The sequence below is a fragment of the Arachis ipaensis genome, chromosome B9, assembly GCF_059453495.1.
Source record: "Arachis ipaensis isolate K30076 ecotype BB chromosome B9, ASM5945349v1, whole genome shotgun sequence".
In the NCBI taxonomy this organism is placed as follows: domain Eukaryota; kingdom Viridiplantae; phylum Streptophyta; class Magnoliopsida; order Fabales; family Fabaceae; genus Arachis; species Arachis ipaensis.
Genome location: NC_142444.1, coordinates 152,168,386 through 152,195,394, shown reverse-complemented (window position 1 = coordinate 152,195,394; position 27,009 = coordinate 152,168,386). Strand labels below are relative to the sequence as shown.

At 35.7% G+C, this 27,009-nt stretch overlaps 1 protein-coding gene across 1 annotated transcript; it reads right to left on the bottom strand.

Annotated features, from left to right (window-relative positions):
• Positions 1–14,188: 14,188 nt before the first annotated feature.
• On the bottom strand, positions 14,189–17,390 carry LOC107618629 (trihelix transcription factor DF1). Its single transcript, XM_016320742.3, has 2 exons — positions 17,009–17,390; positions 14,189–16,520 (listed from the first exon to the last, which is right to left on the bottom strand). The coding sequence occupies exons 1-2, from the start codon at positions 17,254–17,256 to the stop codon at positions 14,897–14,899; spliced, it is 1,872 nt and encodes a 623-aa protein (XP_016176228.1). The 5' UTR covers positions 17,257–17,390; the 3' UTR covers positions 14,189–14,896.
• Between the last annotated feature and the right edge of the window lie 9,619 nt (positions 17,391–27,009).

Sequence of the window (27,009 nt, the reverse complement as noted above, 5' to 3'; positions counted from 1 at the left end):
ATTATAAAGCTTAAAGAAACTAAGATAGAAAACATAAATTAGGGTGGTTCTCTAAGGCTTTCTAAACTTAACCATATCCTTAAATCTAATTAAAACTTAACTAGAACCCTAAATATCTCTGCCTTTTCTCTGTTCCTCCATCTTCGGTGAAGTTACAAAGACAAACAAGCAGACAATGCCAAACACAGGTAGAATACAAGTAATACAAATAGCAAATACAACAAATAGCATATTATAATCACTTAGGCAATCCCAATTAATGCACAATCAAACAAGGCACACATATGTATATGATGAATGTCTATCCTAATAGCTGTGAGCTCACGTGTCAGTTACTTTGCCAGAACCCGACACATCTAGGAGCTAACCCAGACATTGGTCTCTAGGTTGCACATCTCCAGGAGGATCATAAATGAATGAGAGTGCCTTTCCACCTTCTCCTGGAGGTTTCACGAAGGAGAGTGTCTTTCCACATCGAAGGAATGTACCTTTCCACCTTGCAACCAGAGGAGAATGTAGGGAAAACAATACGAAGGAGAGTGCCTTTCCACCTTTCCCACATCCCCATCACGACAAGAGAGGGAACTTCCGTCCTTAACTTGCCATCCGAACACATTTTCAAGTTAACACGCAAGCGGGATCGCACCCAGACCTTGCCATCTCGACCATTTCGGCCACACACACATCTCGACCTTTCCGGCCACACACAGTCATCGCCACTCTCATCATTAACATCTCAATTCAGTTACTCTAGACCTTCCTTTACTTCCAAGTAACCTTCCTTTCCATAGCTTAATCTTGTCACTACACTTAAAACTAATCTTTAGGGGCTAAAAGAATGAAAATAGAGGTGTAGAGGTTTAAAATACAAAAAATCCTATTTGTTGAAAACCGGGGCCACGCGTACGCGTGGGAGTGCATTTCTGAAAGGTCACGCGTACGCGTGGGCCACGCGTACGCATGGGAGTACAACTTTCTATGCTTGCGTACGCAAGCACCCTACTCGCATACGCGAGATACCCAACCCAAAAAGGTTGGTCGCGTCGCGTGCAGGTGGTCGTGTACGCGAGATATGCAGAACAACAAAAATGCTGAATGCTGCAGAATTTTCAGCTTTGCACTCCAAATTTTTGACGCGCATAATTTTTTTATTTTAAAATATTTTTCATCCATTCTTTGAATGACGTAAACTTCACGGACCTAATTTTCATTTGAAACAAGTTTGAAATAATTTTGGGGTATGGAAGCCAAGTTATGGGTCACCGAAGTTTGACTAAAAATCAGTTTTTCACAAACACCTCAAACCTCAATTCTCATAAAAACCAAACTCAATTTCCACTTCCTTTACACATATCCAACACAAAAATATACCAATTTAAATGCCAAAACCTCCATTTTCTTTAAAACTCAACTTCAATTCAACTTACCATACCTATAACCATCAACACAACATATCTTTATCAATACCACATCAATCTTCACATCCTACCATTTCTCAATTCAACAATATCATGCATTAACCTCTCAAATACATCAACAAGATTCTCATTATACATATTCAACATATATACATACACATATCATCATCAAATCATCATTCATCATTCATCCAACAAACACCAAATCCATTTCACAGTCCCTATCAAGGTTAGTAAGCATTAAACATATTTATACGTTCCAACCTATCATATGGTCATCTAGCCTAAGTTTTCACAGAATATTATATATTAAATATGTGAAACATAAATCATACCTTAACCGATTTCCATGTATTACCCAAGGCAACCCACAAATGCACTGAACACAGCCCCAAGAGGTCCAAAATCACCAAGGCAACATCACCCAACCTCCACCAAGTTCCAAAGCTCAGAATTCAAGCTCCAATATATATATATATATATATATATACACCTAAATTCACATATATCACACACATATAACTAAATTCAATATCCAATACACCAATTCAAGAAATTAGCTAGATTTATAGTATCTTCACCTTACCCAAGCATCACATAAGCAAGAGTGAATGTTTTCCTCAAGCTAATCAGGTCCTATAACATCAAGGAAGCAAAATCTCACCACCACTTTAAGAAATTTCGAAAATAGAAAGGGGTAGAGCAAATGGGGTGATAGAGCGGCTTACCTATGAAATTGTTCTGATGGATTCGTAGAGCTCGATGCGGTGGTCACGTGACCGCAAATGGTGCAGCGATCGGAGCTCGGAGTGGAGAGATATGGTGGTTTGAAATGGAGGTTAGGGTTTATCTTTCTTCTCCATCACCTTGCATTGCTTCAGAGTTCTTGGCTGAAGGGAAGAAGAGAATTGGCTCTTCTTATATGTGGTTGGGCTGATGGGTTGGGCGTTGGGCCCATTTTGGGTCCGGTTCAACCAGTTTGGCCCGTTCTGCCCAATCTTGGGCCAAATTCTTTGAAATTAGTGTCAAATTATTATTTTAATTTTGTCTATCATGTCAAACTACAAAATTTCATTTTCTAATTTTCTTGAGTAATAATTAATTTATTCACTAATTATTTACTAATCTCTCGGGTTTTACAAATCTCACTTCCAAGCGTTTTCTATCTAGTCCTATTAGATTCATCTTGCTTCATAGAACCCGTGTTGCATCGATATTGACTTTGATTTTCACAATTTGTCCCTCTCTTCCTCGCACATTGAAAAAGTCAACCTTTAACACCTCTCTAAGTTGCTTGTCTTTTTTTTGTCCAAGTTCTATGGTTTTACAATGTTCCGAAAGACCCCAAATTTGGATCCAAATAGGTACATGCGAATAATCTTCCTCTTTTATTACCATTCTTTTCCTCCATCGCTTAGGATGAATGATAAAATTTTTGGATAACCATGGTGATCCACATTCAATTCTAAGAGTGTCTATTTCTTTGTTCAAAAAAGAATTGAAACGTGTTATCACCATGGTCTATAGCCCTAAACCCTTCAGTTTCCCCCGTATTGCTCTTAGGGATGCCTCCATGGTGCCAACTGAGAAGGTAGTGTCTGCCATTAGCCGTCCTATCAGACTTCTTCCATAATTCTCCAATCCTACCCTGATATCGATTGAGTCAAACTACAGTTCCTCACAGTCGTCCTCCTCAAAGTCATCACATCGGCTTCCATTAATCCTCCCCCTCTCTGCCATGCAAACGTATGCATCTTGTAGCCGCAGCACAATAACAGGTCACTAATTAGAAAAAATAGAATTTGCTCTTCTAGAAAAATTCTAGCAGAACACAGTTTATTCTTCTAGAAAAATCCTAACAGAGCACCTTTGAAAAATAAAGCGGTTAAAGAAAGACTTGATAGAAGCTTGATCAGTTGCTTTGCGAAATGCATTTTCACAAGCATCTCTAATGCACTTAGAGGATTTGGGTTTGGACCGTAGGCCTTTACTTTTTTCCTTAAGTGATGAACAACCTAAAAAGAAGCGCAGGTTTCGGTTCCAAGAGAGATGGTGCTCAAATGAAGAGATCACTTGTATTGTTGATGAGGAGTGGAAAGAACCTGTGACGAGTTTGGCTATGTTCATTCTATTTTAAAAACTCAAACAATGCAGGCATAAAATAGTAGAATGGCAAAAATCTTATTTTTCTAATACAAGGGTGGTTGTTGAAGATCTGTCAAAGTGGCTAATTGAAAAGAAAAATCAGATTGATGAAGTGAGCAAGATTGAGCAGTTAGAGGAATAGCTAGCGCAGATTCTTGATCAAGAGGAATGGTATTGGCAAAAAAAATCCCGAATTCAATGGCTTTAATGGGGTGATTAGAACACATGGTTCTTCCATACTAAATATCAAATTTGCAATAGGCATAACAAGATCTGGAAACTAGATGATGAAAACGGAGACAGGTTATACTCAGACCAGGAAATTGGTGCCCAAGCCCAATGCTACGTTTAGCATTTGTTTACTACAGGTGTTCCTATTAACCCTGAGAGTGTCATGGACAGTTTGCAATAAAAAATCTCTGCCTACATAAACAAGAATTTACTCAGACCCATCACATATTTGGAAATTAGAGGAGCAGTGTTCTCAATTTCAGTTGAGGCAGCCCCCAGCTGACGATGGATTTTCTGCCAAATTCTATCAACACTTTTGGGTAATTATTGGTACAGATGTTAGAGCAAAAGTTAAGAGTTTTTTTTTTTGGGAGGAAGGATGCTCATAAGCTTTAATCACACACAAATTTGTCTAATCTCGAAGGTGAATGATGCCTCCTCTATGAACAAGATTCGGCTGATATCACTTAGCACCACTTTCTACAAGGTAATCTCTAAAATCTTAGTAAATAAAATACAATCACTTATGATAAATATTATCAGTAAGAATCAGATTGCTTTTATTAGAGGATGAATAATTAGTGATAACGTGCTTATTACTCATGAATGCATGCATTTTCTTAAGAACGAATGGGCTGGTGATGTAGAATTAGCTATGAAGCTTGATATGAGTAAGGCATATGTTAGAGTGGAGTGGAGTTACTTATAGTTTATGATGGAGAAGTTAGGCTTTGGAAGACGGTGGATTAGTTAGATCAAGGAGTGTGTTACTACAGTATCATATTTTGTTATTGTGGAAGGTTGGTATGCGAAATTGTGATCATCAACAATGGCGCCAAAGGACTTGGAGCTCTTAAACGTGAATCACACTTTGTCACAATTCTGCACAACTAACCAGCAAGTGCACTGGGTCGTCCAAGTAATAAACCTTACGTGAGTAAGGGTCGATCCCACGGAGACTGTCGGCTTGAAGCAAGCTATGGTCACCTTGTAAATCTCAGTCAGGCGAATTCAGATGGTGATGGAGAATTGATAATTAAAAGATAAATAAAACATAAAATAAAGATAGAGATACTTATGTAATTCTTTGGTTGGAATTTCAGATAAGCGTATGAAGATGCTTTGTTCCTCCTGAACCTCGGCTTTCCTATTGCCTTCTTCCAATCATTCATACTCCTTTTCATGGCAAGCTTTATATTGGGCATCACCGTTGTCAATGGCTACTTCTTGTCCTCTCAGTGAAAACGTTCCAAATGCGCTGTCACCGTACGGCTAATCATCTGTCGGTTCTCGATCATGTTGGAATAGGATCCATTGATCCTTTTGCGTCTGTCACACGCCCAACAATCGCGAGTTTGAAGCTCGTCACAGTCATCCCTTCCCAGATCCTACTCAGAATACCACAGACAAGGTTTAGACGTTTCGGATCTCAGGAATGGCCGTCAATAATTCTAGCCTATACCACGAAGGCTCCAATCTTAGATTAGAAACCCAAGAGATACGCATTCAAGCCATTGCTAGTAGAACAGAGGTGGTTGTCAGGCACATGTTCATAGGTGAGAATGATGATGGGTGTCACGGATCATCACATTCATCAAGTTGAAGAACGAATGAATATCTTAGAGAAGAAGTAGGCGTGAATTGAATAGAAGAACAATAGTAATTGTATTAATTCATGAAGAACAGCAGAGCTCCACACCTTAATCTATGGTGTGTAGAAACTCCACCGTTGAAAATACATAAGAACAAAGGGTCTAGGCATGGCCGAATGGCCAGCCTCCCAAACGTGAAAAGGTCTATCAAAGTATAAGACTTATCCCCCATTTTTAATACAATAGTATAAGGTCCTATTTATAGAGAACTAGTAGCCTAGGGTTTACAGAAATCAGTAATTAATGCAGAAATCTTCTTTCGGGCCCACTTGGTATGTGCTTGGGCTGAGCATTGAAGCTTCCATGTGTAGAGACTTTTCTTGGAGTTAAACGCCAGCTTTTGTGCCAGTTTGGGCGTTTAACTCCAGCTTTTGTGCCAGTTCCGGCGTCAAACGCCAGAATTCTTGAGCTGACTTGGAACGCCTGTTTGGGCCATCAAATCTCGGGCAAAGTATGGACTATTATATATTTCTGGAAAGCCCAGGATGTCTACTTTCCAACGCAATTGAGAGCGTGCCATTTGAGCTTCTGTAGCTCCAGAAAATGCACTTTGAATGCAGGGAGGTCAGATTCCAACAGCATCTGCAGTCCTTTTTCAGCCTCTGAATCAGATTTTTGCTCAGGTCCCTCAATTTCAGCCAAAAAATACCTGAAATCACAGAAAAACACACAAACTCATAGTAAAGTCTAGAAGAGTGAATTTTAAATAAAAACTAAGAAAAATATAATAAAAACTAATTAAAATATACTAAAAACATACTAAAAATAATGCCAAAAAACGTATAAATTATCCGCTCATCAAAGGTCAAACTATGGGTTTTTTCAAACCTACCAGAGGGCTTCGATAAGGAAACCCCCTCTCCCTTTATCTATTCTTCATTTGTGCAGAAGGGTTATCCTATCTGCTCCACAAAGGAGAACAAAATAACATGGTTCATGGTTTGAAACTGAATGCCAGATGTCCTCCAATTAGCAAAGCTAACTCAGAGGATTGTGCTAGCTTAATTCAAGTACTACAGACCAATAGTAATCTAAGTGGGCAGCAAATTAATTTGCAGAAATCCTCAGTTTTCTTTAGCAAGAACACTCCTCCTACTCTACGGGATTAGCTTACAAACACTCTTGGAATTTTTCACCTCGGAGCTCAAAACAAGTACTTAGGAATGCCGGCAGTGATTCAGAGATCAAAGCAACAGACCTTCATTCATATTAAAGAGAAGGTTACAAAGAAACTGCAACACTGGAAGAGGTCTCTCCTCTCAGCTAGTGGGCGAGAAGTACTTATTAAGGCAGTTGCAACAGCTATTCCAATGTACACTCTTAGTTGTTTCAAACTTCCGGACTCCTTTCTTGATGAGCTTCACTGGCTCACGATGCAATTGTGGTAGGGACAACGGAATAACAAGCAAAAAATGCAATGGATAAGCTGGGATGTGATGAGTAGGCCAAAGTAATTGGGAGGACTTAATTTCAAAGATCTTAAAGCCTTTAACCTAGCAATGATTGCTAAGCAAGGTTGGAGGCTACTTACTATAGTACATTCCTTACTCTACAAGGTTTATAGAAGTCGATATTTCAAATACTCATCATTCCTAAGGGCTGAAACTGGATCAAACCCATCATGGGCTTAGCAAAGCCTGTTGGAGGGCAAAAAAATTATAGAAAAAGGGATAAAGAAACAAATCAGCCATGTCACAACAACCAGAATCAGGGAAGATAGCTGGTATGAGACTACTCTACCGTTTAGAATTCTACATGGATGCTATGGAGATCCGAATCTAATTTAGATGCAGCAACTACTAAATTCGGAAGGGAACTAGAATCAGGGAATTGTATACTCCTTCTGATTATATACTCTTTCAGATTAGCAAGTGTTCTTGGCTAAATGCTGATGGTTTGTGTTTGCAGTTTATTTGGATTCTGTACAGCTCCCCTGACGATCTTCAGGTTGTGCATCTTGAGATATTGGAGCCTAGGCATACGGCGTTATGGAGGTGTGTGACGATGCTGATATATTTTGCCGTCATAGAGTGGCACCAGATAGATCGGGTGCTACTGCAGTTTGGTAGAGTATAGCCCCGCCCCCAGCCCTCCCTCGACATCGACTTTATGATGTTCAAGTCCAACGATGGTAGAGGTAGTGATCGTTGGTTCCCGTACAGCTTGCAGTTCTGGCACCTTCATTAGGAGAGCCGAGCGGATCATATGCTTCGGTTTGATATTTTGCCATACCCAGGTCCGTCACATGATTTTTTGAATTGGTGGGGTCAGCATGGTAAGAGATTCCTGTCACCTGAGCTGTATCTCGGTGATCCTAGAGCCGTGCCTGTTCTGGTCAAGGCGACACGACGAGGTGCTGGACGAGTGCTTGACATCGCGTTCAGCGGAGAGCTCGTGTTGGGACACGTAGGAGCCAGCGTGAGTGGAAGTGGCTCAATCAGGCCATGGCGGAGGGAAACGCTAGGGGGAGGGGTGGTGGCAGACGACGGGGACGTGGTGGACGACGCAGGGTCCGTGCTGGAGTAGATGACGACGGGGGCCATGATGAGGATGACGACGACGGAGATCATGATGGGGCTGGTGGGGTGACGACAGAGGGCATGACGGTGGAGGGGGAGGTGGGGCGGCCGGGTGGATTAGGCGACGATACCCCTGGCGGAGGTGGTCGAGGAGCTCATGGTGGAGATTAGTATGGGTCTGGTGCGGGCGACGACTTGGGTGATGGTGGCGTGGGAGATGGAGGATGGCCTTTTGGCGATTACTTTGTTGGTGACCCCAGCTCTGACCAGGCAGTTCATGACAGTCAGACATGGGCTAGTCCAGGACAGCTACTGTCAGACTTGCTGACCAGTGATGGTATTGATGCGGACTTTGGAGGATCACACTTTCGGGAGGAGATCAGTGCCATCATGCAGGAGGATGATGCGGCACGTCAGAGGACACATACCACCGGCATGCAGGCACACCTAGACATGGATTTGAACAAGCCTCCTTCAGGTCCGATTCATGAGCATTTTGCCTTGGGTGGTACTCCTCTGTCCGCCTACACTGCTATCCCACAGGCAGTCGTAAGACAATCTAGGACCCCCCGCATCCGGAGCGAAGGCCGTCTGGGGACTCCCCACATCGTGGGCCAGAGCAGCCTAGGCCACCCCCACCTGCTACCCAGGAGGATGATTCGGACAGAGAGGATGACAGGAGCTGCTTGCCCGGAGAGGCCAGAGGGTCTGACGACCCCGACGCTGCTTCACGGGTTCACATTTATTCAGATGACTCACGAGTATTTGGGTTATATGCTTTATTCTCAATCTTTAATTTGTCTTTCTTATTTGCTGTATGTTTTGTGAGTTATGGACCCATTGTACTTTGTGTTACCTATGTTATGTAACAAATGCGTGTAGTTTGTATGACTTATGTTGAAACTGACTTTGTGTTACATGTACTACATATGTTATATGTGTTCTACATATTATGGTTTCTGTACGCTTATCGTTGGCGACAATAATCTATATCACACAACAATAACATACCGGTTTTCAATAGGCTATGTTAGACGGATCATTGCGCAACAAAATAGGGTTCAACATAACATAAGATGATATTTGGAAAAAAACACATCCAACAACACAGTACATGAACTAACTACAGAAGTGCAAATACGAAACTAAAACAACTAAACCAACATACTCAAGTGCAAATAAAAAACTAAAACAACTAAACCAATATACTCAAGTGCAAATACGAAACTAAAACAACTAAACCAACATCTACGCATTGACCACGGTCCCCATGGTGACACCGCCCTGTGGACAGCTCCGACGTGTGTGTCCTGGTTGCCTGCACATACCACATCTCTTGGGCCTGTTTGGATCGGCCTCGTCCATAGTAGTTTGGATTCTGGTGGACCTGGGACGTCCCGCACTCGCACGCCTCTTGGAGGGATCTGGTATGACTGTGGGCCCATCGTACGGTGGGCAAAAATCCTCGGGGATGGACGAGGTGAATATCCCATCCGGTACACACTGAACACCGAGCTAAGATGATACACCTGGTGGATATACGGCTGCCAAGTGAGCCGTGAATAGGCACAACATGCCAAGGCATGAGAACAAGGATAATGAAGTGCGTGAAAATATCCGCGATTACATGTCTGAGCCCTGAGTGACACTCTGTAACTACCCAGTGAGAATGACCCAGTAGGAGTGGTCTCCGAGACGGTGAACTCCGAATTATCTATGTCATACAAAGTCACCGTGAAGCACCTCGACATCTTCAGATTGGCCTCTATAGACTTCACCAGATGTTGACTGAACTGCTGTCCAGTCCCTAGTTGGGCATTTGCCTCTCTCCCCTTGCGAACGAATAGCTCTGCCAACCTCCTATAAGTGGCCTTCACTAGTGAGCACACCGGAAGATTCCTGACTCCCTTCAAGATGGAATTAACATACTCAGAGATGTTTGTCGTCATGTGTCCGAATCTCCTACCCTCATCCCGATGCTGAGTCCACAACGAATAATCAATCCTGTTCGCCCAGTCACATATGGCAGGGTCTTCAGACCGTAGAATATCAAACCAGTAATCGAATTCCACCTCAGTCTTGGCATACGCTGCATTCACAAGAAGCCTCCTTGCATCCTTACCCTTGAATGTGAGGAAAAAACTTACAGTCACATGTCGAATACAGAATGCACGGTATGCAGCAGGTGGTAGCCATCCTCCGTCGAGAGCCTCAAGTGCAGCCTTGATACCGTTGTGCCTATCAGATATCACCAGGATACCCGGTTACGGGGTCATGTGCTGGCAGAGATGGGATAGAAAAAATGACCAGGACTCCGCATTCTCACCCTCCACGAGTGCAAATGCAACAGGCAGGATGTTGGAGTTCCCGTCTTGTGCAATCGCAACGAGCAACGTACCCCCATATTTACCGTACAAGTGAGTCCCGTCAATACTCACCAATGGCTTGCAATGCCAGATTTCCTCAATACATGGTGGGAACGTCCAGAAAAGCCGGTAAAAATAGGCTTGCGAACCGTCCACCTGCCCCCCACTAGAACAGGACTCGTCCTCAGCACTACAACACTACCAGGCATGGTCAGCTGCACTCCTAAGACCCACCGTGGTAGCTCGTTGTATGACTCATCTCAATCTCCATAAATATGGGTAACGACCTTCTGCTTGGCCAACCAGACCCTCCTATAAGTCGGCCTGAACCCAAAGTGTGCCTTCGTCGCATTCAGCAGTACCTTGATGCACACAGATGCATCAGCTCTAACCATTGGCATGATGAAAGCCGAGATCACATGATAATCAAGACTCCTGTGATCACTCGAGATCGACGTTGCGAGACAAGTATGAGGTTCGTTGTACCGTTTTACCTCCTAAATACCCTTGCGCTGTCGGAGACTTAGCCTAATCAACCATGTGCACCCGTTCCCAAACTTAGAACACTTCCCTACGTACCGGCGATAATCGGACTCCACCACTTTGTACTGTACCCAGCGTCGGATGCTATACGTTTTCACGCTTAACACAGCCTCCTCTTTATCCTGAAACTGCTTACCAACCTGAAATTCTGTAAGACGCCCAGTCTCCTGGGTATCTCTAGCACCAAATCCAGCGGGTTCCACAGGAACCCTCTCCTGTCTCATGGAATCCAAGTCCAAAGATAAAAAGTGCGGAGGGTACTGCTGAGTCCCAGAGCTAGAACCAACACCAGCCCCAGCTGGGTTACTCGCTGCAATGTCATCGTCGCTGTCATCAGCAATGAGGTCAGGTTCCACATCATCATCGCCATCATCATCCAGCAATGCATCACCGATCCCAGCCGGTGTCCCACACTCCAAAGAAATCGGCACCCTCTCCACGATACCAACCTCTCCGCCACCACTGCAGTTGAGATCAACGGCGAACGACGGGGACACAACAGGCTCGTCCCTAGGTGCATTCACGGGCACGGACGAACATGCATCAACGGGTCTCGAGCTAGAACCGGCAACGGTGCCTAGAGTTTGGGTATTCCGGTTCGAACCTCCCGAGCTAGATACCACATCAACCAACTTTGCGAACAGCTCAGGAGTCCTGACCTCGGAAAACTGGCGACGAGCCGACGACAATGGAACAGGACCTGCAAATCCTCGTCACTCCATATAACGAAAGAATCATACTTCACGTCATCCCTAAGCACTGAGATCGGAATGCGATAGAATAGCTTCTGAACCCGATTCACGCCTTGCAGCCCAAGTTTCTGTATTATAGAATTCAAGAAGTCATTGAATCTCGTCGATGGTCTCATAAAAATACTCAGAGGATCTTTATCAGTAAACTTCACACCGGAGCGTGTCTTTCTCTTAATCAACCCTCTATAATGCACCACACTACAAAGCTCTCTTCACTAGCTATTTGGTCTCACTCAAATGAACTCAATTTACATTCATACCATATTTATACACGTCTGGGATTCTTAATTCGAATCAGCTAGATTCAAATTATAATGCGAATTCCTCATATAATTCGAATCAGGAAGATTCGAACTCTCCATGCATAATTCGAATCGAATTGATTCGAATTTCTCCATGCATGATTCGAATCAGTATGACTCGAACTACTAAGATTGCATCCTCCCTCACTAATTCGAACAGGATTGATTCGAATTACTAAGCTTATTAGTTCGAATATGGTTAATTCGAATTATATAAATAAATACTTTTTATTGATCTATGTCTTATTTTTTCGTTTAATTTAATCATGTAAAATTCATGTAAGTTAGTTTAATACTGCCATTTTCCCCTTTTTTTTTTTTTTTATGAATAAACTATAGAAAATTGTGTAAAAGAATGCTCTATGATTTTTATCGTCCTTTTGTGAATAAACTATAGAAAATTGTGTAAAAGAATGCTCTACGATACTTTTTAAAAATAGTAGTCAGCTAACTAAATAAAATAGTTTATAATGATTAACTATATACTAATAAGGGATTAACTTGAAAGCTGTCGTTGTGTTATAAGATCAATTTTAAGATTGATGGTGCATATTCATTATAATTAATGACCGAGATTATTATTTTTTAACATTTTCAGTAGTAATAATATTTTTTTAAAAAATAAAATACATAAAAAATATATTTATTAAAGATATATTATTATTTATTTGTTTTTTTATTAGCTTAAAATTTTTGAATAAGTAATTTTATCATATTGTATTTGAACTTCTATAGCAAAAAATTTAAAATTGGATCTTTATCATCCTAAAAAAATTCAATATTGATTTTAATAAGTTCTAAAAAAAAGGGTCTTATATATACTTGTTGATTTTGTTTATTTGTTACTTATTCATTATGTATTAAGGTGATGTACATTTTCAACCTCTCCCGGAGTGCAATAATGAAGATATTGATATGGAGAATCCCAATGGATGTATATATATTTGGAGTACAAAAGTCAAAACGATTAACATATAGAATAGGGTAATAGAGTAAATAAAAGGGAGTATTATTTTAGCTTTTAATGTTTGAATTAAATTTTAATTTAATTATTAATATTTTAAATATTTTATTTTTAAAAAATTTTAAACAAATTTAATATTATTCTATTGTTAAATTTAATATAATTAATTAATAAAATAATTGGCATGGACATTAACATTATTGTTAAGTGATATATATTTTAGTGTATTAAAAAATTATAACAAAAATTTTTTTATAACATTTTTTTTTGTTGATTTCTTTTTTATAAAAGAATTACAAATTCTATCAATTTAATCATCAACGCTCCAGAATTAAAAGAAAAATTTTTATGTTAATGATTATTGATAGATGTTTATTTAGGTAATAAAATCAAATGTTATTGACTCTTTTATAGGTTAATTATTATTCGTATTAAATTTAATTATAAGATAATATTAAATACGTTTAAAATTTTTAAAAATTAAAATAGAAAATAAAAAAAATTTAGACTAAAATAAAATATTTAAAACATTAAATACTAAATTAAAATTTAATCAAAATATTAAAAACTAAAATAATATTTTATCCCTTAAAATATTATAATACAATGGCTTTATTTCGAGAACATATGAGTCATAAGATTCCTCTTTGTGGAACCTGAACAGAGTGGCTCTACTCGCTAAGTTGTCATGTTCTACCAAGTAGCTAACATTAAGAAATAAGGGAAAGAGAAACTAGGGTTGTTATGCTGACACCATGTTTTCTAATAGAAATAAATAATTTATTCAATTTTTCACTGGACTTAACCTTTTTAGTTTTTACATGTATATATATAGTACATCATTTTTTTTTTAAATGAGAGAGCTGAGCCTTCTCTTTTTTTTTTTTCCTAATGTAAACATTAAAATAATGCAATTTGTGTAGAATAATAATATGCCTTTAATGGAAACCTGACCCAGCTAAAGCCGGATTTTAATATGGACTATTTGTTTATGTTGTCATCAGTAAAACATTTCCTTTTAACAAAAAAAAAAATAAAAAAATAAAAAATTATTCAACGGGACACCAATCTTTTGTATGAAGAAAATTGTTTTTCCTTTCAACTAACTAAACATTTTTTAACCTGAAAATAATATTATCATCCATCATTTAACATGAGTAGTGGAGACATCCATGCATCTTCTCAAGTCTTCCAACTAAGTTCATAAAGTCAATGATGGGAGAAATTAACAAGATTATTTAAGAAATTAATAATGTCCTCCTCCACTCCACTATTTAACAATTCCATACACCCAACTAACAATAATTAGGAACTTCCAAGAACATAAAACATGAAAGTACTACTTACAGGGTGGTTCTGTGGTATCTAGCTCCACCCATTTTGAACAATAAAATAAAAAAAAATAAAAAAGAAGAAGAAAGAAAATTACAGGACTTGGCATGTGCCTTGTTATTATTTTATTTTATCCTACATGGACCCCCTTGTTTCTCTCTCTTTCTTTTTGTGTGATCTTGAATTTACACTTTACAAATAAATAATAAATAATATATAAGCCTAAAAAACATACATGTAGTCTCTTCCCCACTATAGGTGCTTTGCTGGCCCATGTGAACTGTTTTGTTTTTGTTTTAAATCTCTGATCTGAGTTTCATGGCGGCTCCGGAATCTGACCCACAAAACCAATGATCTCCTTTTGAGATGGCCCATTATTCATCACATAAAAGTCTGTCAGATAGGTACCTTGTGCACCCTCACATTGCAAAGAACAAGACACATACCTCTCATAATTGAAACAAATAATTCTTCTTTTTTTGCTTCATGCCATTGTGCCTTTTATCACAAACTTCTGTGATGACATCGATCTCATCATCCCAAATATTGAGAACAAGTGAAAAGAAAATAATATTAATAATAATAATAGAATTTTGTTTTTGAAAGGAAAAAAAAAAAGAAGTAAAATACATAAACTCTCTTCCATCCAATCAGAAACTTCCTTATCTTGTCTCATTCAACCGCGTCCACTGAAGAAAGTTTATTTGTCGCAATCTCATAACGGTTACCTCCTTCATCTTCCACACTATCTCCATCACCATCATCATCGTCATCTACTACTTCATCATCATCATCATCCTCCTCTTCTTCTTCATGATCATATTCTCTCTCTCTCTTTCTAGATTCATCATCTTCATGGCATGCATTATTGTTGTTATTACTCTTATCCACATCCTTATCCTGCTGCTGTTGTTGTTGTTGGTACTGAGGGGGAGGCCTCCATTGCTGCTCGGGTTGCACCATCAACGGCTCCATCATCATCTCATTGGTCTTATTCGTGATGTGAAAGGAGAAAGTGTTGGTGTTCTGGCCTTTGCTTTTCTCTCTGTATAGAGCATCGAGTTCATGAAAATAGGGACAAGTCTTGCTATCTTCTCGCCTTTGCTTCTTGCTCTCTTTCACTTTCTTGAAGTACTTGTTGATGTTCTCCCACTTCTCCTTGCACCTCTTGGCGCTTCTGTTGTACCCTAGCCTCTGCATCCCCGCTGATATGTCCTCCCATAACGGAGCTTTTGGTCCATTCTCCTGATACTTGGGTTCCATGCTCGTTCGAAGCCTTATCAAAGCATGTACTTCAGCTTTTGGCCACCTTGATGATGAAGGACTCGACAATGGACCCGGACTGTCACCGTTAGTCAATGCTGCAGGTTGTAATTGTTTTTGCGGTTGCGGTTGCGGTTGCGGCTGTGGTTGTGGATGTGGATGTGGTGGTGGTTGTACTTGTACCGGTGTTGGTGTTGGTGTCGGTGTCGGTGTTGGTTGTTGGAAGAAATTGGCACCAAAGGAAACTGTGATTGGAGGTTGTGGTGGTGGCGGTGGTGGTGGAGTTTGTTGTTGGCCGGATAACTTTTGCAAGAATGCGATAACGGCGGCGTCTTTTGCGGCGGCGGTTGATCGTTCTTGAACGAGAATGTCGTGCTCTCTATTGATCCTGGTCATCTCTTGCATCCTCCATGCATCTTGCTGAGCAACTTGCTCCCTCTCCCTCTTGTCAATGGCTTCCAAGAATCTCTTCTGCATCTCCTCCTGCTTCGCCAACACCTGCCTAGTCAGCCTCCTGAAGTACTCCTTCCATTTCCTCTTATTCCTGTACTTCTCCTCCAGGTCCTCGTCAGAGGCCGTGGAGGAAGAAGTCGAGGTAGAAGAGAAAAGGTTGTTCATTATGGGCAAAGAATGTTGCACACGACTATCAGTATTATTGATATTATTATTATTTTCTTGTGACGATGGATTAGGGTTGGTAACGACAGTTGTGGTGGTGGTTGGTGGTGGTGTAGGGTTTGTGGATGGAACAGTGGTGGTGGTGGTGGTGGCGTCACTAGGCCTTGTTGGTAATAATGGCAGTGTGTTTGTTGGCAAAGTGGGTGGTGGTTGTGGCTTTGGTGTAGGGTTGTATGAAAGAGTGAATTGATGATTCTCAAGAGCTTGCAATTGGTCAAAGAATTTGTAGGTTTTGATTTTGCCTTCGGATTTTCCACTTCGATTCTCTTTCGTTCTCTTGTGGTACTTGTAAACGTTCTCAAATTTCTCTTTACACTTCTTTGCGCTTCGATGATATCCAAGTTCTCCTAGTTTCCTAATGTATAGTGAGATAAAGAAAGAAAGAGACTACAAACTGTTAAAAATAGAAACAAAAATATTCACGTAAAGTATATAGGGTAAAATTTTTGCTTTTTTATATGTACTGCCCGGACCGTACGAAATTAGAAAGAAAAAAAAAATAAAGAAAGAAACTGATGATGATGATGTATTCATATCGGAAAGGACGAATTCCAGGAAAGAAAAGAAGACAAATTAAAACTCAACAAGACTCGAGCAAATTCCGCAGAGTGTTAGTAACACTGACACAGAATAATATGTAATGATTCAATTGATTTCTTTCAACTCTGGATCCGAGACATGACATGCATATTATTATTCTTATCCTGAAAGGACTTGATAACTTGATCACTTAATTAACCGATTTTGAAATCTATGTAGTAGGAAGAAAGAGAAGAAAAGAAAAGAAGCATGGATAGATGTTAATGAATCAATGATGAAGAAGGTACGGTGTATAGTGTATACCTTGAAACTTCTTCCCAGAGTGGACCCTTGAGACTTGAATCTCGAAACACAGAATCCATATCCGACCTTATCTTCAAGAGAGCCAAAGTTTCTTGCCGGGGCCACCGATTTCCACCACCAAAGTTCATCTTCTCACCCTCATCGCCACCACCCTCCTTTATGCTAATTTCCGACCCAATGGCCTCGGCGCCGCCCTCCGCCGCCGCCCCGGTGGAGGTTTCCAACACAGTAGGGTCTCCTAGCTGCATGTAGCTATAGCTATAGAAAGCTACAGAAGAAGATGATGTATGTCCCTACCCTCAGGAATGAAAGCAATTACAGCCTGAGAAAAAAAAAGGGAATATATCAGAAAACAAGGGGAATAGTATACTCATCAAAGGGTTTTTATTATGCGCATGGAGATGCTTTCAGGGGTGAAAATATATTTTTTTATTTTTAGGTGGGATCTCTCTGTCAATTTCGTGATATATAAAAGAAAATGGAGAAAAAAATAAATTATATTATGCTGCTTTAGTTTAATTAATTTGCTTTGGGTTGTATTTATTATCATTATTGTTGTTCTTTTATTATTTTAACCCTATGATTATATATATTGGGGGGTTTATGGAATCTTCAGTTTACTTTCTTGCAGTAATGATATAAACCTTTTTTAAAAGAAAAAACCTTTTATTATATTTAGTAATTAAAATTAGATATAATTCATGTTTTATAAATAAATAAATAAATAATTCTTTTTATATTAGGAATTTTTGTTGATTTTTTTATTTTTAAAGGACAGAGGATTAGCTTTGGGTTCTGTTATGTGTGTCATACGTAAGTGCTGGAAAAAGGAAAAGGAAAGCTAAGGGATAAATTATAACATAGATCGTTCAAAGCGAAAATAATAATGATAGCGAGATATGGTAGTAAAAAAATGGAAAAGATAATAACAATACTAATATTTTTTATTTGATATGTATTTTTAAAAATTTAGAACACATGTAGTAGTGGGAACAGCCTGCAGATAGCGACGATGGAGATAATAAGATGGCCCATACCCCATTTGTAGGTCAGCTTTGCTTATTGGGGTTTCTTTTGCATTTACCCAATTGCCCCTTATGTGGATATATAAATATCATACACCTTTTTTATTTTAAATCAAAAGATATATGGTTGAAAGTTGAAACACTCGCCAAATTATTTTTGAGAAGTGTAACGTTTGGCAGAAATTTATGTATGTGCAGTTAATTTTATATAAAGCAAGAATTATTAAATATTAATTTAGTTAAATTAATTAAATTATTTAATAATTTTTAGTTATTAATTTTATATAAAATTAACTGCATTTGAATTTTTACATATAATATATTTTTTTTCAACATTTAAAATAATTATTTACAGTATAAATATTTGTAGATAGATAATCTAATATTAGATTGAATAAATTTTAATATTATATTAAAATTAAAATTAAATATGCTTAATTTAATTTTAAAAATTAATTTATAAAGTAAAAGAGGTCTCATATTATAAATTATATAAACTTTCATCATTAAAAAATGTATGATTTGTAGTAGTCTTAATAAATAGTGAAACTCTCCATTCAAAGTGCCTTTAACACACTTGTGTTTGATGAGATTAATTAGACTTTATGGGATACTTATTATCATTAGGTGTTTTTCCAATATACTCCACAATTCCTATATAAAAAATTGAATTAAATATTGCAAACCCTAGAATTTATATTAAAAAACTGCTAAACAGGGATGGGAAAACGAAAATATCTCATAACTCCTTTTGGTATAGGAAATATATCTCATAAATAATATAATAATTTACATACACAATAACATCTCTCATATATAATTCCTCAACAAATTAAAAGTTCGAAATTAAATAATTGATTTTGAAATCTCATTAATTAGTCTTTCCTAGATGAACTTGATACTAATTTTTGTTTGCACCATCCGTACCCGAACTATATTATTATATATTAAGGATGTATATTTTAATTCGAGTATGTTACATATACACTAAAATTAGTTATTAAAATTAATCACTAATATAAAATATATTTAAGTACAAATATATATATTAAAAATAAATTAAATTATACATATATTTATATAAAAATATATTAATAATTAATTTTAGTGTATAAATAATATTTTTTATTTTAATTTCATTCAGACTTAATCATAGTTATTAAGGCTCTTCATTCGCATCTTTTTTTTTTTTTTTTGAGAAATAGGGAAAACTAACCCAAACCAATTCTAAAGCCACGTGGTCAGGCTTTCGTATGTTAATATAATCCGCATTCAAGGTTGAAGCCATCATAATATGAGCCAAGTTTCTTTTTTTTTTCCCCCCTAAAAATGGTTTTCACACGTGCGACCAAATGGTTTATGGTTAAATAGATGTAGGCCACTTAGTGAAGGCAAACGCCATTTATGAGTGGAAGTAATAACAGATGACAAATGCAGTTAGCTTCAACCTAACACAATAAATAGAATGAGTTTTTTGATAGCTAAAAATCTTCTAACTCCTACTTGTTTCACCAATGTTTAAATTTTGTATTAGGGACCATATATATGATGAGGTGACTTGCCAATGAATATCACTGGTAAATTGGTAATACTTAAACTCAAATCTTCACTTTTTGAGAGTACTTTGAGGATTTAACTTCTACGTAATGATAGTTGTAAATTATTTTACGGAATAAATAATTATTTCTTACCTTCAAATATTTAAGTAATCATATAATTAACTATAAAAAAAACAAAACTAACATTGTAATTCTAAAAAATTATTTTTTTTTCGATAATATTATCCAATTGTTAAATTTAAAATTAATTGCATAATTTTTTTTTTAAATTCTTAAATTACCCTTTAAATTATTTCTGTTGCAATTCTTTTATTTGTTCCATAACTATTATCCAACTTGTTGCTACAAAATCAAAGAACAATTTACCCCTTCTCCTTCTTTGATTTCCTCTGCTCTCTCTCCCGAATCTTCCACCACATTCTCTCTCTCGCTGCATACTACCACTCCCCCAACCCCGTCTCACAGCAAGCTCAAAGTAAAAGGATTTTTTCTCCCTCATTTACACCTTCAATCGTCGTCTCTCCACCCTACTCTTTCGCACTAATATTAACCACGCCACCGTTCCCTCTACCAATCACTACAATTCTTTCATATACCAACCCATGAACCTCTTACACGTTTGGAGTCAACACTGACCCGAAAATTTCGTCGCCGCTAACCCTTCATTTGTCGACGACGTTAGGGTGGCAAACGGACCTAAACCCATCGGGTCGGGTTGAAAAATTGGGATCGCTAAATAGCAAAAATTCGCCTAATCCACACAGCTTAAACCGCGGGTTTTAGCGGGGCAGGATGGGCTTCTCTACTGGACTTAATTTTTTTTTACAAGGAGGTATTTTTGTAATTTTTTTTATCAAAACCCAACTTTTCCAACCCAACTTACAAGAGAATAAAGATGAAAATGGAGTGTTTTGGATTATGTTTATTTTACTTTGGAGACAATATTTATAATTATGTTTTGGATGAAAACTTAGTTCATAATTATGTTTATTAGATATTTATAATTACAAAGACTTTAATGTTTGTGAATATAAAAATTATAATTTTTTTATACTTTTAGAAATTATAAATTTATTAAAATGATTGTGAAATCATATATATTATTTAATATATAGTTAATAGTAAAAAAAAAGAAGAGGAGATTTGGTGGGTTTAGCCCACCAGCCCGCAGTTAAGCAGGATGGGGTGAGATTTTAGGACTGCCTCACTAGGCGGGGCGGCGAGGACCAACCCGCCAAACGGCGGGCTTTCAGTGGAGCAGGGTGAGCTTCCCTGCTGGCCACCCCTAGACGACATCACCGCCAAGGACATTCACATCGATCCCTTCACTTTTCTCTATTCAAATCTTCCTCTTCCAAACCTCATTGTAACCCTAATCAACCACAACAATGTTGCTCGCAATAGAACATGAATTTGATTCCAAAGAAAAAAGCTCAAGTGCTACCTATTAGAGGAGGACCATGGAAGGATATTTGCCAGTTATAAATCACGAATTAACATTTAAGGGATAAGATGGTTACAGGTTTGTCCATGGAGGTTGGTGATGGGCGCCGAACTCGATTTTGGGAGGATGTATGGTTACTCTGTAGATCTCTGAAGGATCGCTTCCCGAGACTTTTCTCTGTTTCAAACCAATGTTTATCTGTTATAGGGGAGTGCAGATTTTGGGATGCGTTTGAGTGGATTTGGAACTTTCAATGGAGGCGAGAGCTCTTTCAATGGAAGTTGAAACTTCTAAGTCAATTGCATGAGACTTTGAGACCTGTGAAATTAGTACATAACAGAGAGGATAGAGTGGTGTGGAAATATGATAGGCTAGGTGTCTTTACAACTAACTCATTTGTGTAGGTGATGCAGGAGGAAATGCTCCCAGAAGAGGTAACTAGCTACAACTTCACTAGAACTGTTTGGAAAGGGTTGGTTCCACCAAGAGTGGAGCTGTTTGCCTGGTTTGTTCTGATAGGAAGGGTGAATACAAAGGATAGGCTGAGTCGGTTTGGAATCATTGGTCAGGAAGATATTATTTGTGTTTTTTGCAATAATGATGTGAAACATATACATCACTTATTTCTAGGCTGTGCATTTGCTTGGCAGGTGTGGAGTTCTTGGATTTCAGCCTTTGGCCGACAATGGTCTTATCCGGGATCGATGAAAGAGCATTTTCTAAGTTGGACAGAGGAATCGAGGAGGATGGAGGAGCGTAATCAGCGGTTGAAGTGTTTCTGTGCGATCGTCTGGAATATTTGGCTGGAAAGGAATAGGGGGATTTTCCAGAACACAAGTAAAGATGTTGAAGAAATTATCAACATGACTTCGATCAGTGCTAACGAGTGGAGCAGTATGAATCCCTTTAGTTGTTGATGGCTAAGGCGAAGATGACATGAAGATTTTTTTTCGTGTTATTGTGGCTTTTGTTAAGTCAATTTTTAGTTTTGTGTGGCTCTGTTTGCTCCACTACTATTATATTAAGCTGTTTGCTTTAAAAAAAAAAGTTAATTTGATTTTGATCCTAATTTAGGAAGGTTTTATAATTTGAGGTTCATTTTGATTCTAAATTTAGAAGAGTTTTCATAGTTTAGGGTTAATTTTGATTCTGATTTTAGAAGATTTTTTAAAATTGATTCTTATTTTAATTTTAGAAGGATTTTCGTAGTTTAAAATTGATCTTGGTTTTGATTATTCTAAAAGGATTCTTATAGTTTATGGTTGATTTTAATTTTGATTTTTGAAGAGATTAACGGTTGGAATGAAAAAGATAAAGAATAATTTAAAAATTTTAAAAGTATTTTAATAGAGTCCATTCTAAATTTAACAATTGGTTATTATATTGTCGAAGAAAATTAATCTTTTATGATTATAATAATTTTATTTTTTTGGTTAATTTTGTCAGTATATAGATTTTTGGTGGTAAAAAATAATTATTTACTCTTATTTTATATTCTTAATTTAAATATTTTGTCTTTTTTAAAATAGAATCCAATTATTTTAAATAATAGCCTACTACTACTTCAACTGCTCACTATTATTTTTGCTATTTTATATTTGTATTGATTGTCAGCATATTAAACTTATTTTGATGTGTAATTCTAATTAAAAACTTAATTTATTTTGATACTCATTTGGTATATAAATTTTTTCTGTAACTATTCAATTATATATTGCTAAGTCAAATCAGTAAGTACAGTAATTAAATTTACTCCTGCTATTTATTTTTAATTTTTAATAGCAATCCAAATAGAAGAGTATAATTAAGGGTTCATAATTAATTAATTAAAAGAAGTTTACACTATAACAATATATTAAAATTAAACCTTATAATTGAAGAGTAACAAAGTGATAAAGTGGGCTTTAGTTTTCTTATTTTGTATTGGATGCAATGCCTCACAACGTGCTTCAACGTGGTGAACTTTAATTTATGAGCCAATATTATTTTATCTGGCTTTTTACTGGCAAAAAATCAGGTTAAGCATTCTCTTTAACTGGCAAAATTTGTTATGTAATTTAAAAAAAAAAAAAACTAGGTAATCAATAGTGTTTTATTCGATATATAATTAATAATCATTTTTATTTTTTTATTTTGTAAAAAAAAAAGATATAATTTTTAATAGTTAGTTTTTCTTTCCCTTATATTGGACATAAAATTATTGATCATATACATATAGCATGATTCTTATTTAATTTTGATAATTAGCTGTAACCTTTAACTTTAATTGTCACTGATAGCTTTAACATATATACAAGCATATATAAATATGATAATTTGACGTATTTGATTTCAACAAAAGCTTGAGTATGTATTCACACAAACAAACAAAAAATAAAATAAAATCATTAGAACTCAATTATTGAATGGGATGACAAAATGGATCAAGTAAGATATAAATGCATGGGAGTGGGACCCGAAAATTCATCAGTTATTCACTTATTATACCTGCATTTAGTCATTTATCACCCTTATTATTAGTTTATTTTCTTTTTCTCCGCTTCTTTTTTCTTTATAGCAGATATAAAGAGACTAAGAGAGCAATAAGTAAAGGGATGAAGTAGAAATTAAAAGGGTATATTAGTACTTCATCATTTGAAGAGTGGGAAGTGTTGGGAGAGAAGTAAGTTAGGTAAACATCTATCGAATGATACGCAAGGTGACACCGTGTTAAAATTATTGCTATACATAAAAATGAATAAAAATAGCTATATAATTGAGTGCGATAGAGATATGTAACATTATTATTTTTGCATTTTATCCATATATATGTCTTATTTATAGTCATTTAATTTTATACGATGGATTTTAATATAATTATATTATGGTAATTATGTAAATATTGTTAATATTAAAATTATATATTTTTTAATATTATAATAATATTTTTTAAAATACTGTAATCACTATAATTATTGTAATATAGTTATATTATATATTAATTCAATAGATATTTTTTACTAGATATTGCATGGGGATGTGATATTATATTAATTTGATGTAATAATAATAATAATAATAATAATAATAATAATAATAATAATAATAATAATAATAATAATTTCTTTGATTGATGCCTACCGTTCATTTGTTTGTTTTATAAAAAAAATTTTAAGTATATCATTACACCGATATTTCAGTAACTTTTAATCGTTAATTTTAATTATATATATTATATATATTTTTTATAAATAAAATCAACACTTAAAAATCAATGAAACATCGTTATATCGGTATATTTGAAAATTTTCATATTCCATATTGTCCTATATCTCCTGTGTGCTGTAAAAACTGAATAGTTGTTTGTCTCTTCCCTGTAGCTTCCTGCACTTCATTCTCTCTTAAATACCACTATACATATTATTATGGTTATGATTTGCATCTAGCCCAAATTAAAGTTATCATGTTTTTCTCATCTTTCTTTCTTTATATTCTTAATCTAATAATTAAAGTGTACTTGTTATCTATCATATGCTTATTGTACAATGTGCATGCATATGCACATACAGAAAGGAAAGTCGGTAACATTAATTGATGACAGGGAATCTACTAAAGTTTTGTTGCAGCCAAAAAGAAGAAATTAATCATGATTAAGAATATGAATGAACTCATCAACATAGAGAAAAACAATATAACATTTAATTTTAGGCATGTGTCATTTTATACACATATATAAACACTTGAATTAGGTCTACAACTAAGAACTTAAGCACCTCTAAACCAATTGCAATTAATGAGCAATGCCTTGGCTAGCAAGATCATCCAAAACTTGCATTAATATTTTACTGGGTGTTTGTTAGTGTGTTTCACTTAATGTTTTGGGGGTGTTAGTTTGATTAAAAATGCCACAAAATATTGAACAATTTTTTTGTAATTTATTTCTAGTTGTCAATTATACCCTTGTTAAATGAATACTTCACCTTCCACATTCTCATTTTCATGCACTACTTCACACAATATAATTGGGATGCATGGGAGAAGAAACAATATGCACAACAATAAATCAAACACTCCACTATATATTCTCATTAATTACTCTATCATAATGGGTTTGGTTTTCTATTTTGACACTCTCATTTGGTAACTTCTAATATACATCTATGCTTGAGTAGATATTTGGATGTTAATTGAAATGTTATTGAGAACTAAATGTGATTTTGTGTTTTTTTAGGAACGAAAAATTTAGAGTTTGATATTTGTTATTTTAAAAAAAAAAATTTAACATAAAGCAAATAAAAATTTATAAAAAATTATACAAAAATTCAAACAAACTTAAGAAAAATTCTTACTTGTAAAACTATATTAGATATATAATTGTTTATATATTTTTTGTTTAAGTTTTTGGAAAAAAATAGTTGAATAATAACATATATAATCGTGTATTGTCATATATAAATAAAAATAATTAATTTTTAAATTTTTTATTTAAAAAATTATTTAAATATATAAATCTAATTAGATGATTTTATTAAAATACTTTACATAATTATTGTATTAAAATTAAATTATACATTTATACCGATCTTTATTGTGTGCTTTTAGACTACTTGACCAAAAGTAAATTATTACTTATAGGAAGATTTATTATATATGATTTATTATCGATAAAAAATTATATTGAACCTAAATTATAATAATACATACAAATCAATTAAAAGGCCCCACAATAAAATGAGCCAACTTTAAAAGTTTATGATGTGTTTCACTAATTGATGCATTAATTAGATTAGGATACATTACTTTTGCATGTTATTCTTTAACCATATCCGGCGATGAAGGACAACTCAGCTACCATAGGTAAATAAATTTTAGTTAATTAGAAGAAAACTACCATATACTATTACATTTTATCATCTTTAATTTGGAAAACTTTTAACAATTTTGTTTTATTTGTGTGTGTGGGACTCTACTACAAAATTTAATTTTCATCATACAGCTCATAAATAACTTCAATAATTGCCTGCCCATGAATGTCCTTATATTCGCCAACCAAGAAAGAACTAAATTCCTAAACGTTCGATCTGCCTTTGTCTTATAACTAACTAGAAGATAGTAGAAGGGGGTGATTATAATTTATATTGTATTCCTTGGAGTGAAAGAAACCCCTCTTTAATTTCTTATTAAAATTTAAAATAGTATTTAGAAATATGATGGGATTAATTTAATTTCAATTTTTTTTCCAACCTATATATCACTCACCCCGCACTATTGTTAGGAAACACATCCTATTAATTTGACTTGAAGCATCAACATTTATGACAGATATGAAATAATTTTTGTATTTATGTTCAAAGCGGTTACAAAATAATTTTATAATATTAATGTTTTTATAATTTGTATAGAAAGTCTCTTCTACAGGTTGTGAGACTTGCGAGTCGTGGCGTTTGTCGGATCGTCTGACTGGAGCGATAGAAGGTGATACCTGCAAAGACACTTTGATGTTTAAATTAAAATAAATCTAAAAGGTATAAAATGTGTAGAATGAATGATAAATTTGAGAAAATTTGAAACTCTCCTTTATATAAATAATGATAATTATCTTATCTTATTTTATTTGATTAAAATAAAAAAATATTTAAATTTAAGTGTTAGTTACAAATTTAGTGGACCGATTTCAAATCTTCTAAAAGGAGGGAGTAGATCAAACCCGAATAACCGGGTCTAAAGACTATAGATACGAGATCCAAAAATTGGATCCCTAACATAATTAAAATGTTTAGAATTTAAATTAACGGTAATAACTAATAAGTCAATAACCATTTAGCGCATTATCATGGCTATTTACTTTAAGATTGGTCATTAAAAGATCTGTAATAAAGAGTTGTTAATTGTGTCATGAAATTATTTTTTTTTAATTTTAAATTGATATAAAAAAGTATATAAATTATTATATTTCTAACACATTTTTTTAAACAAGAATTTCAGATTTTTTAG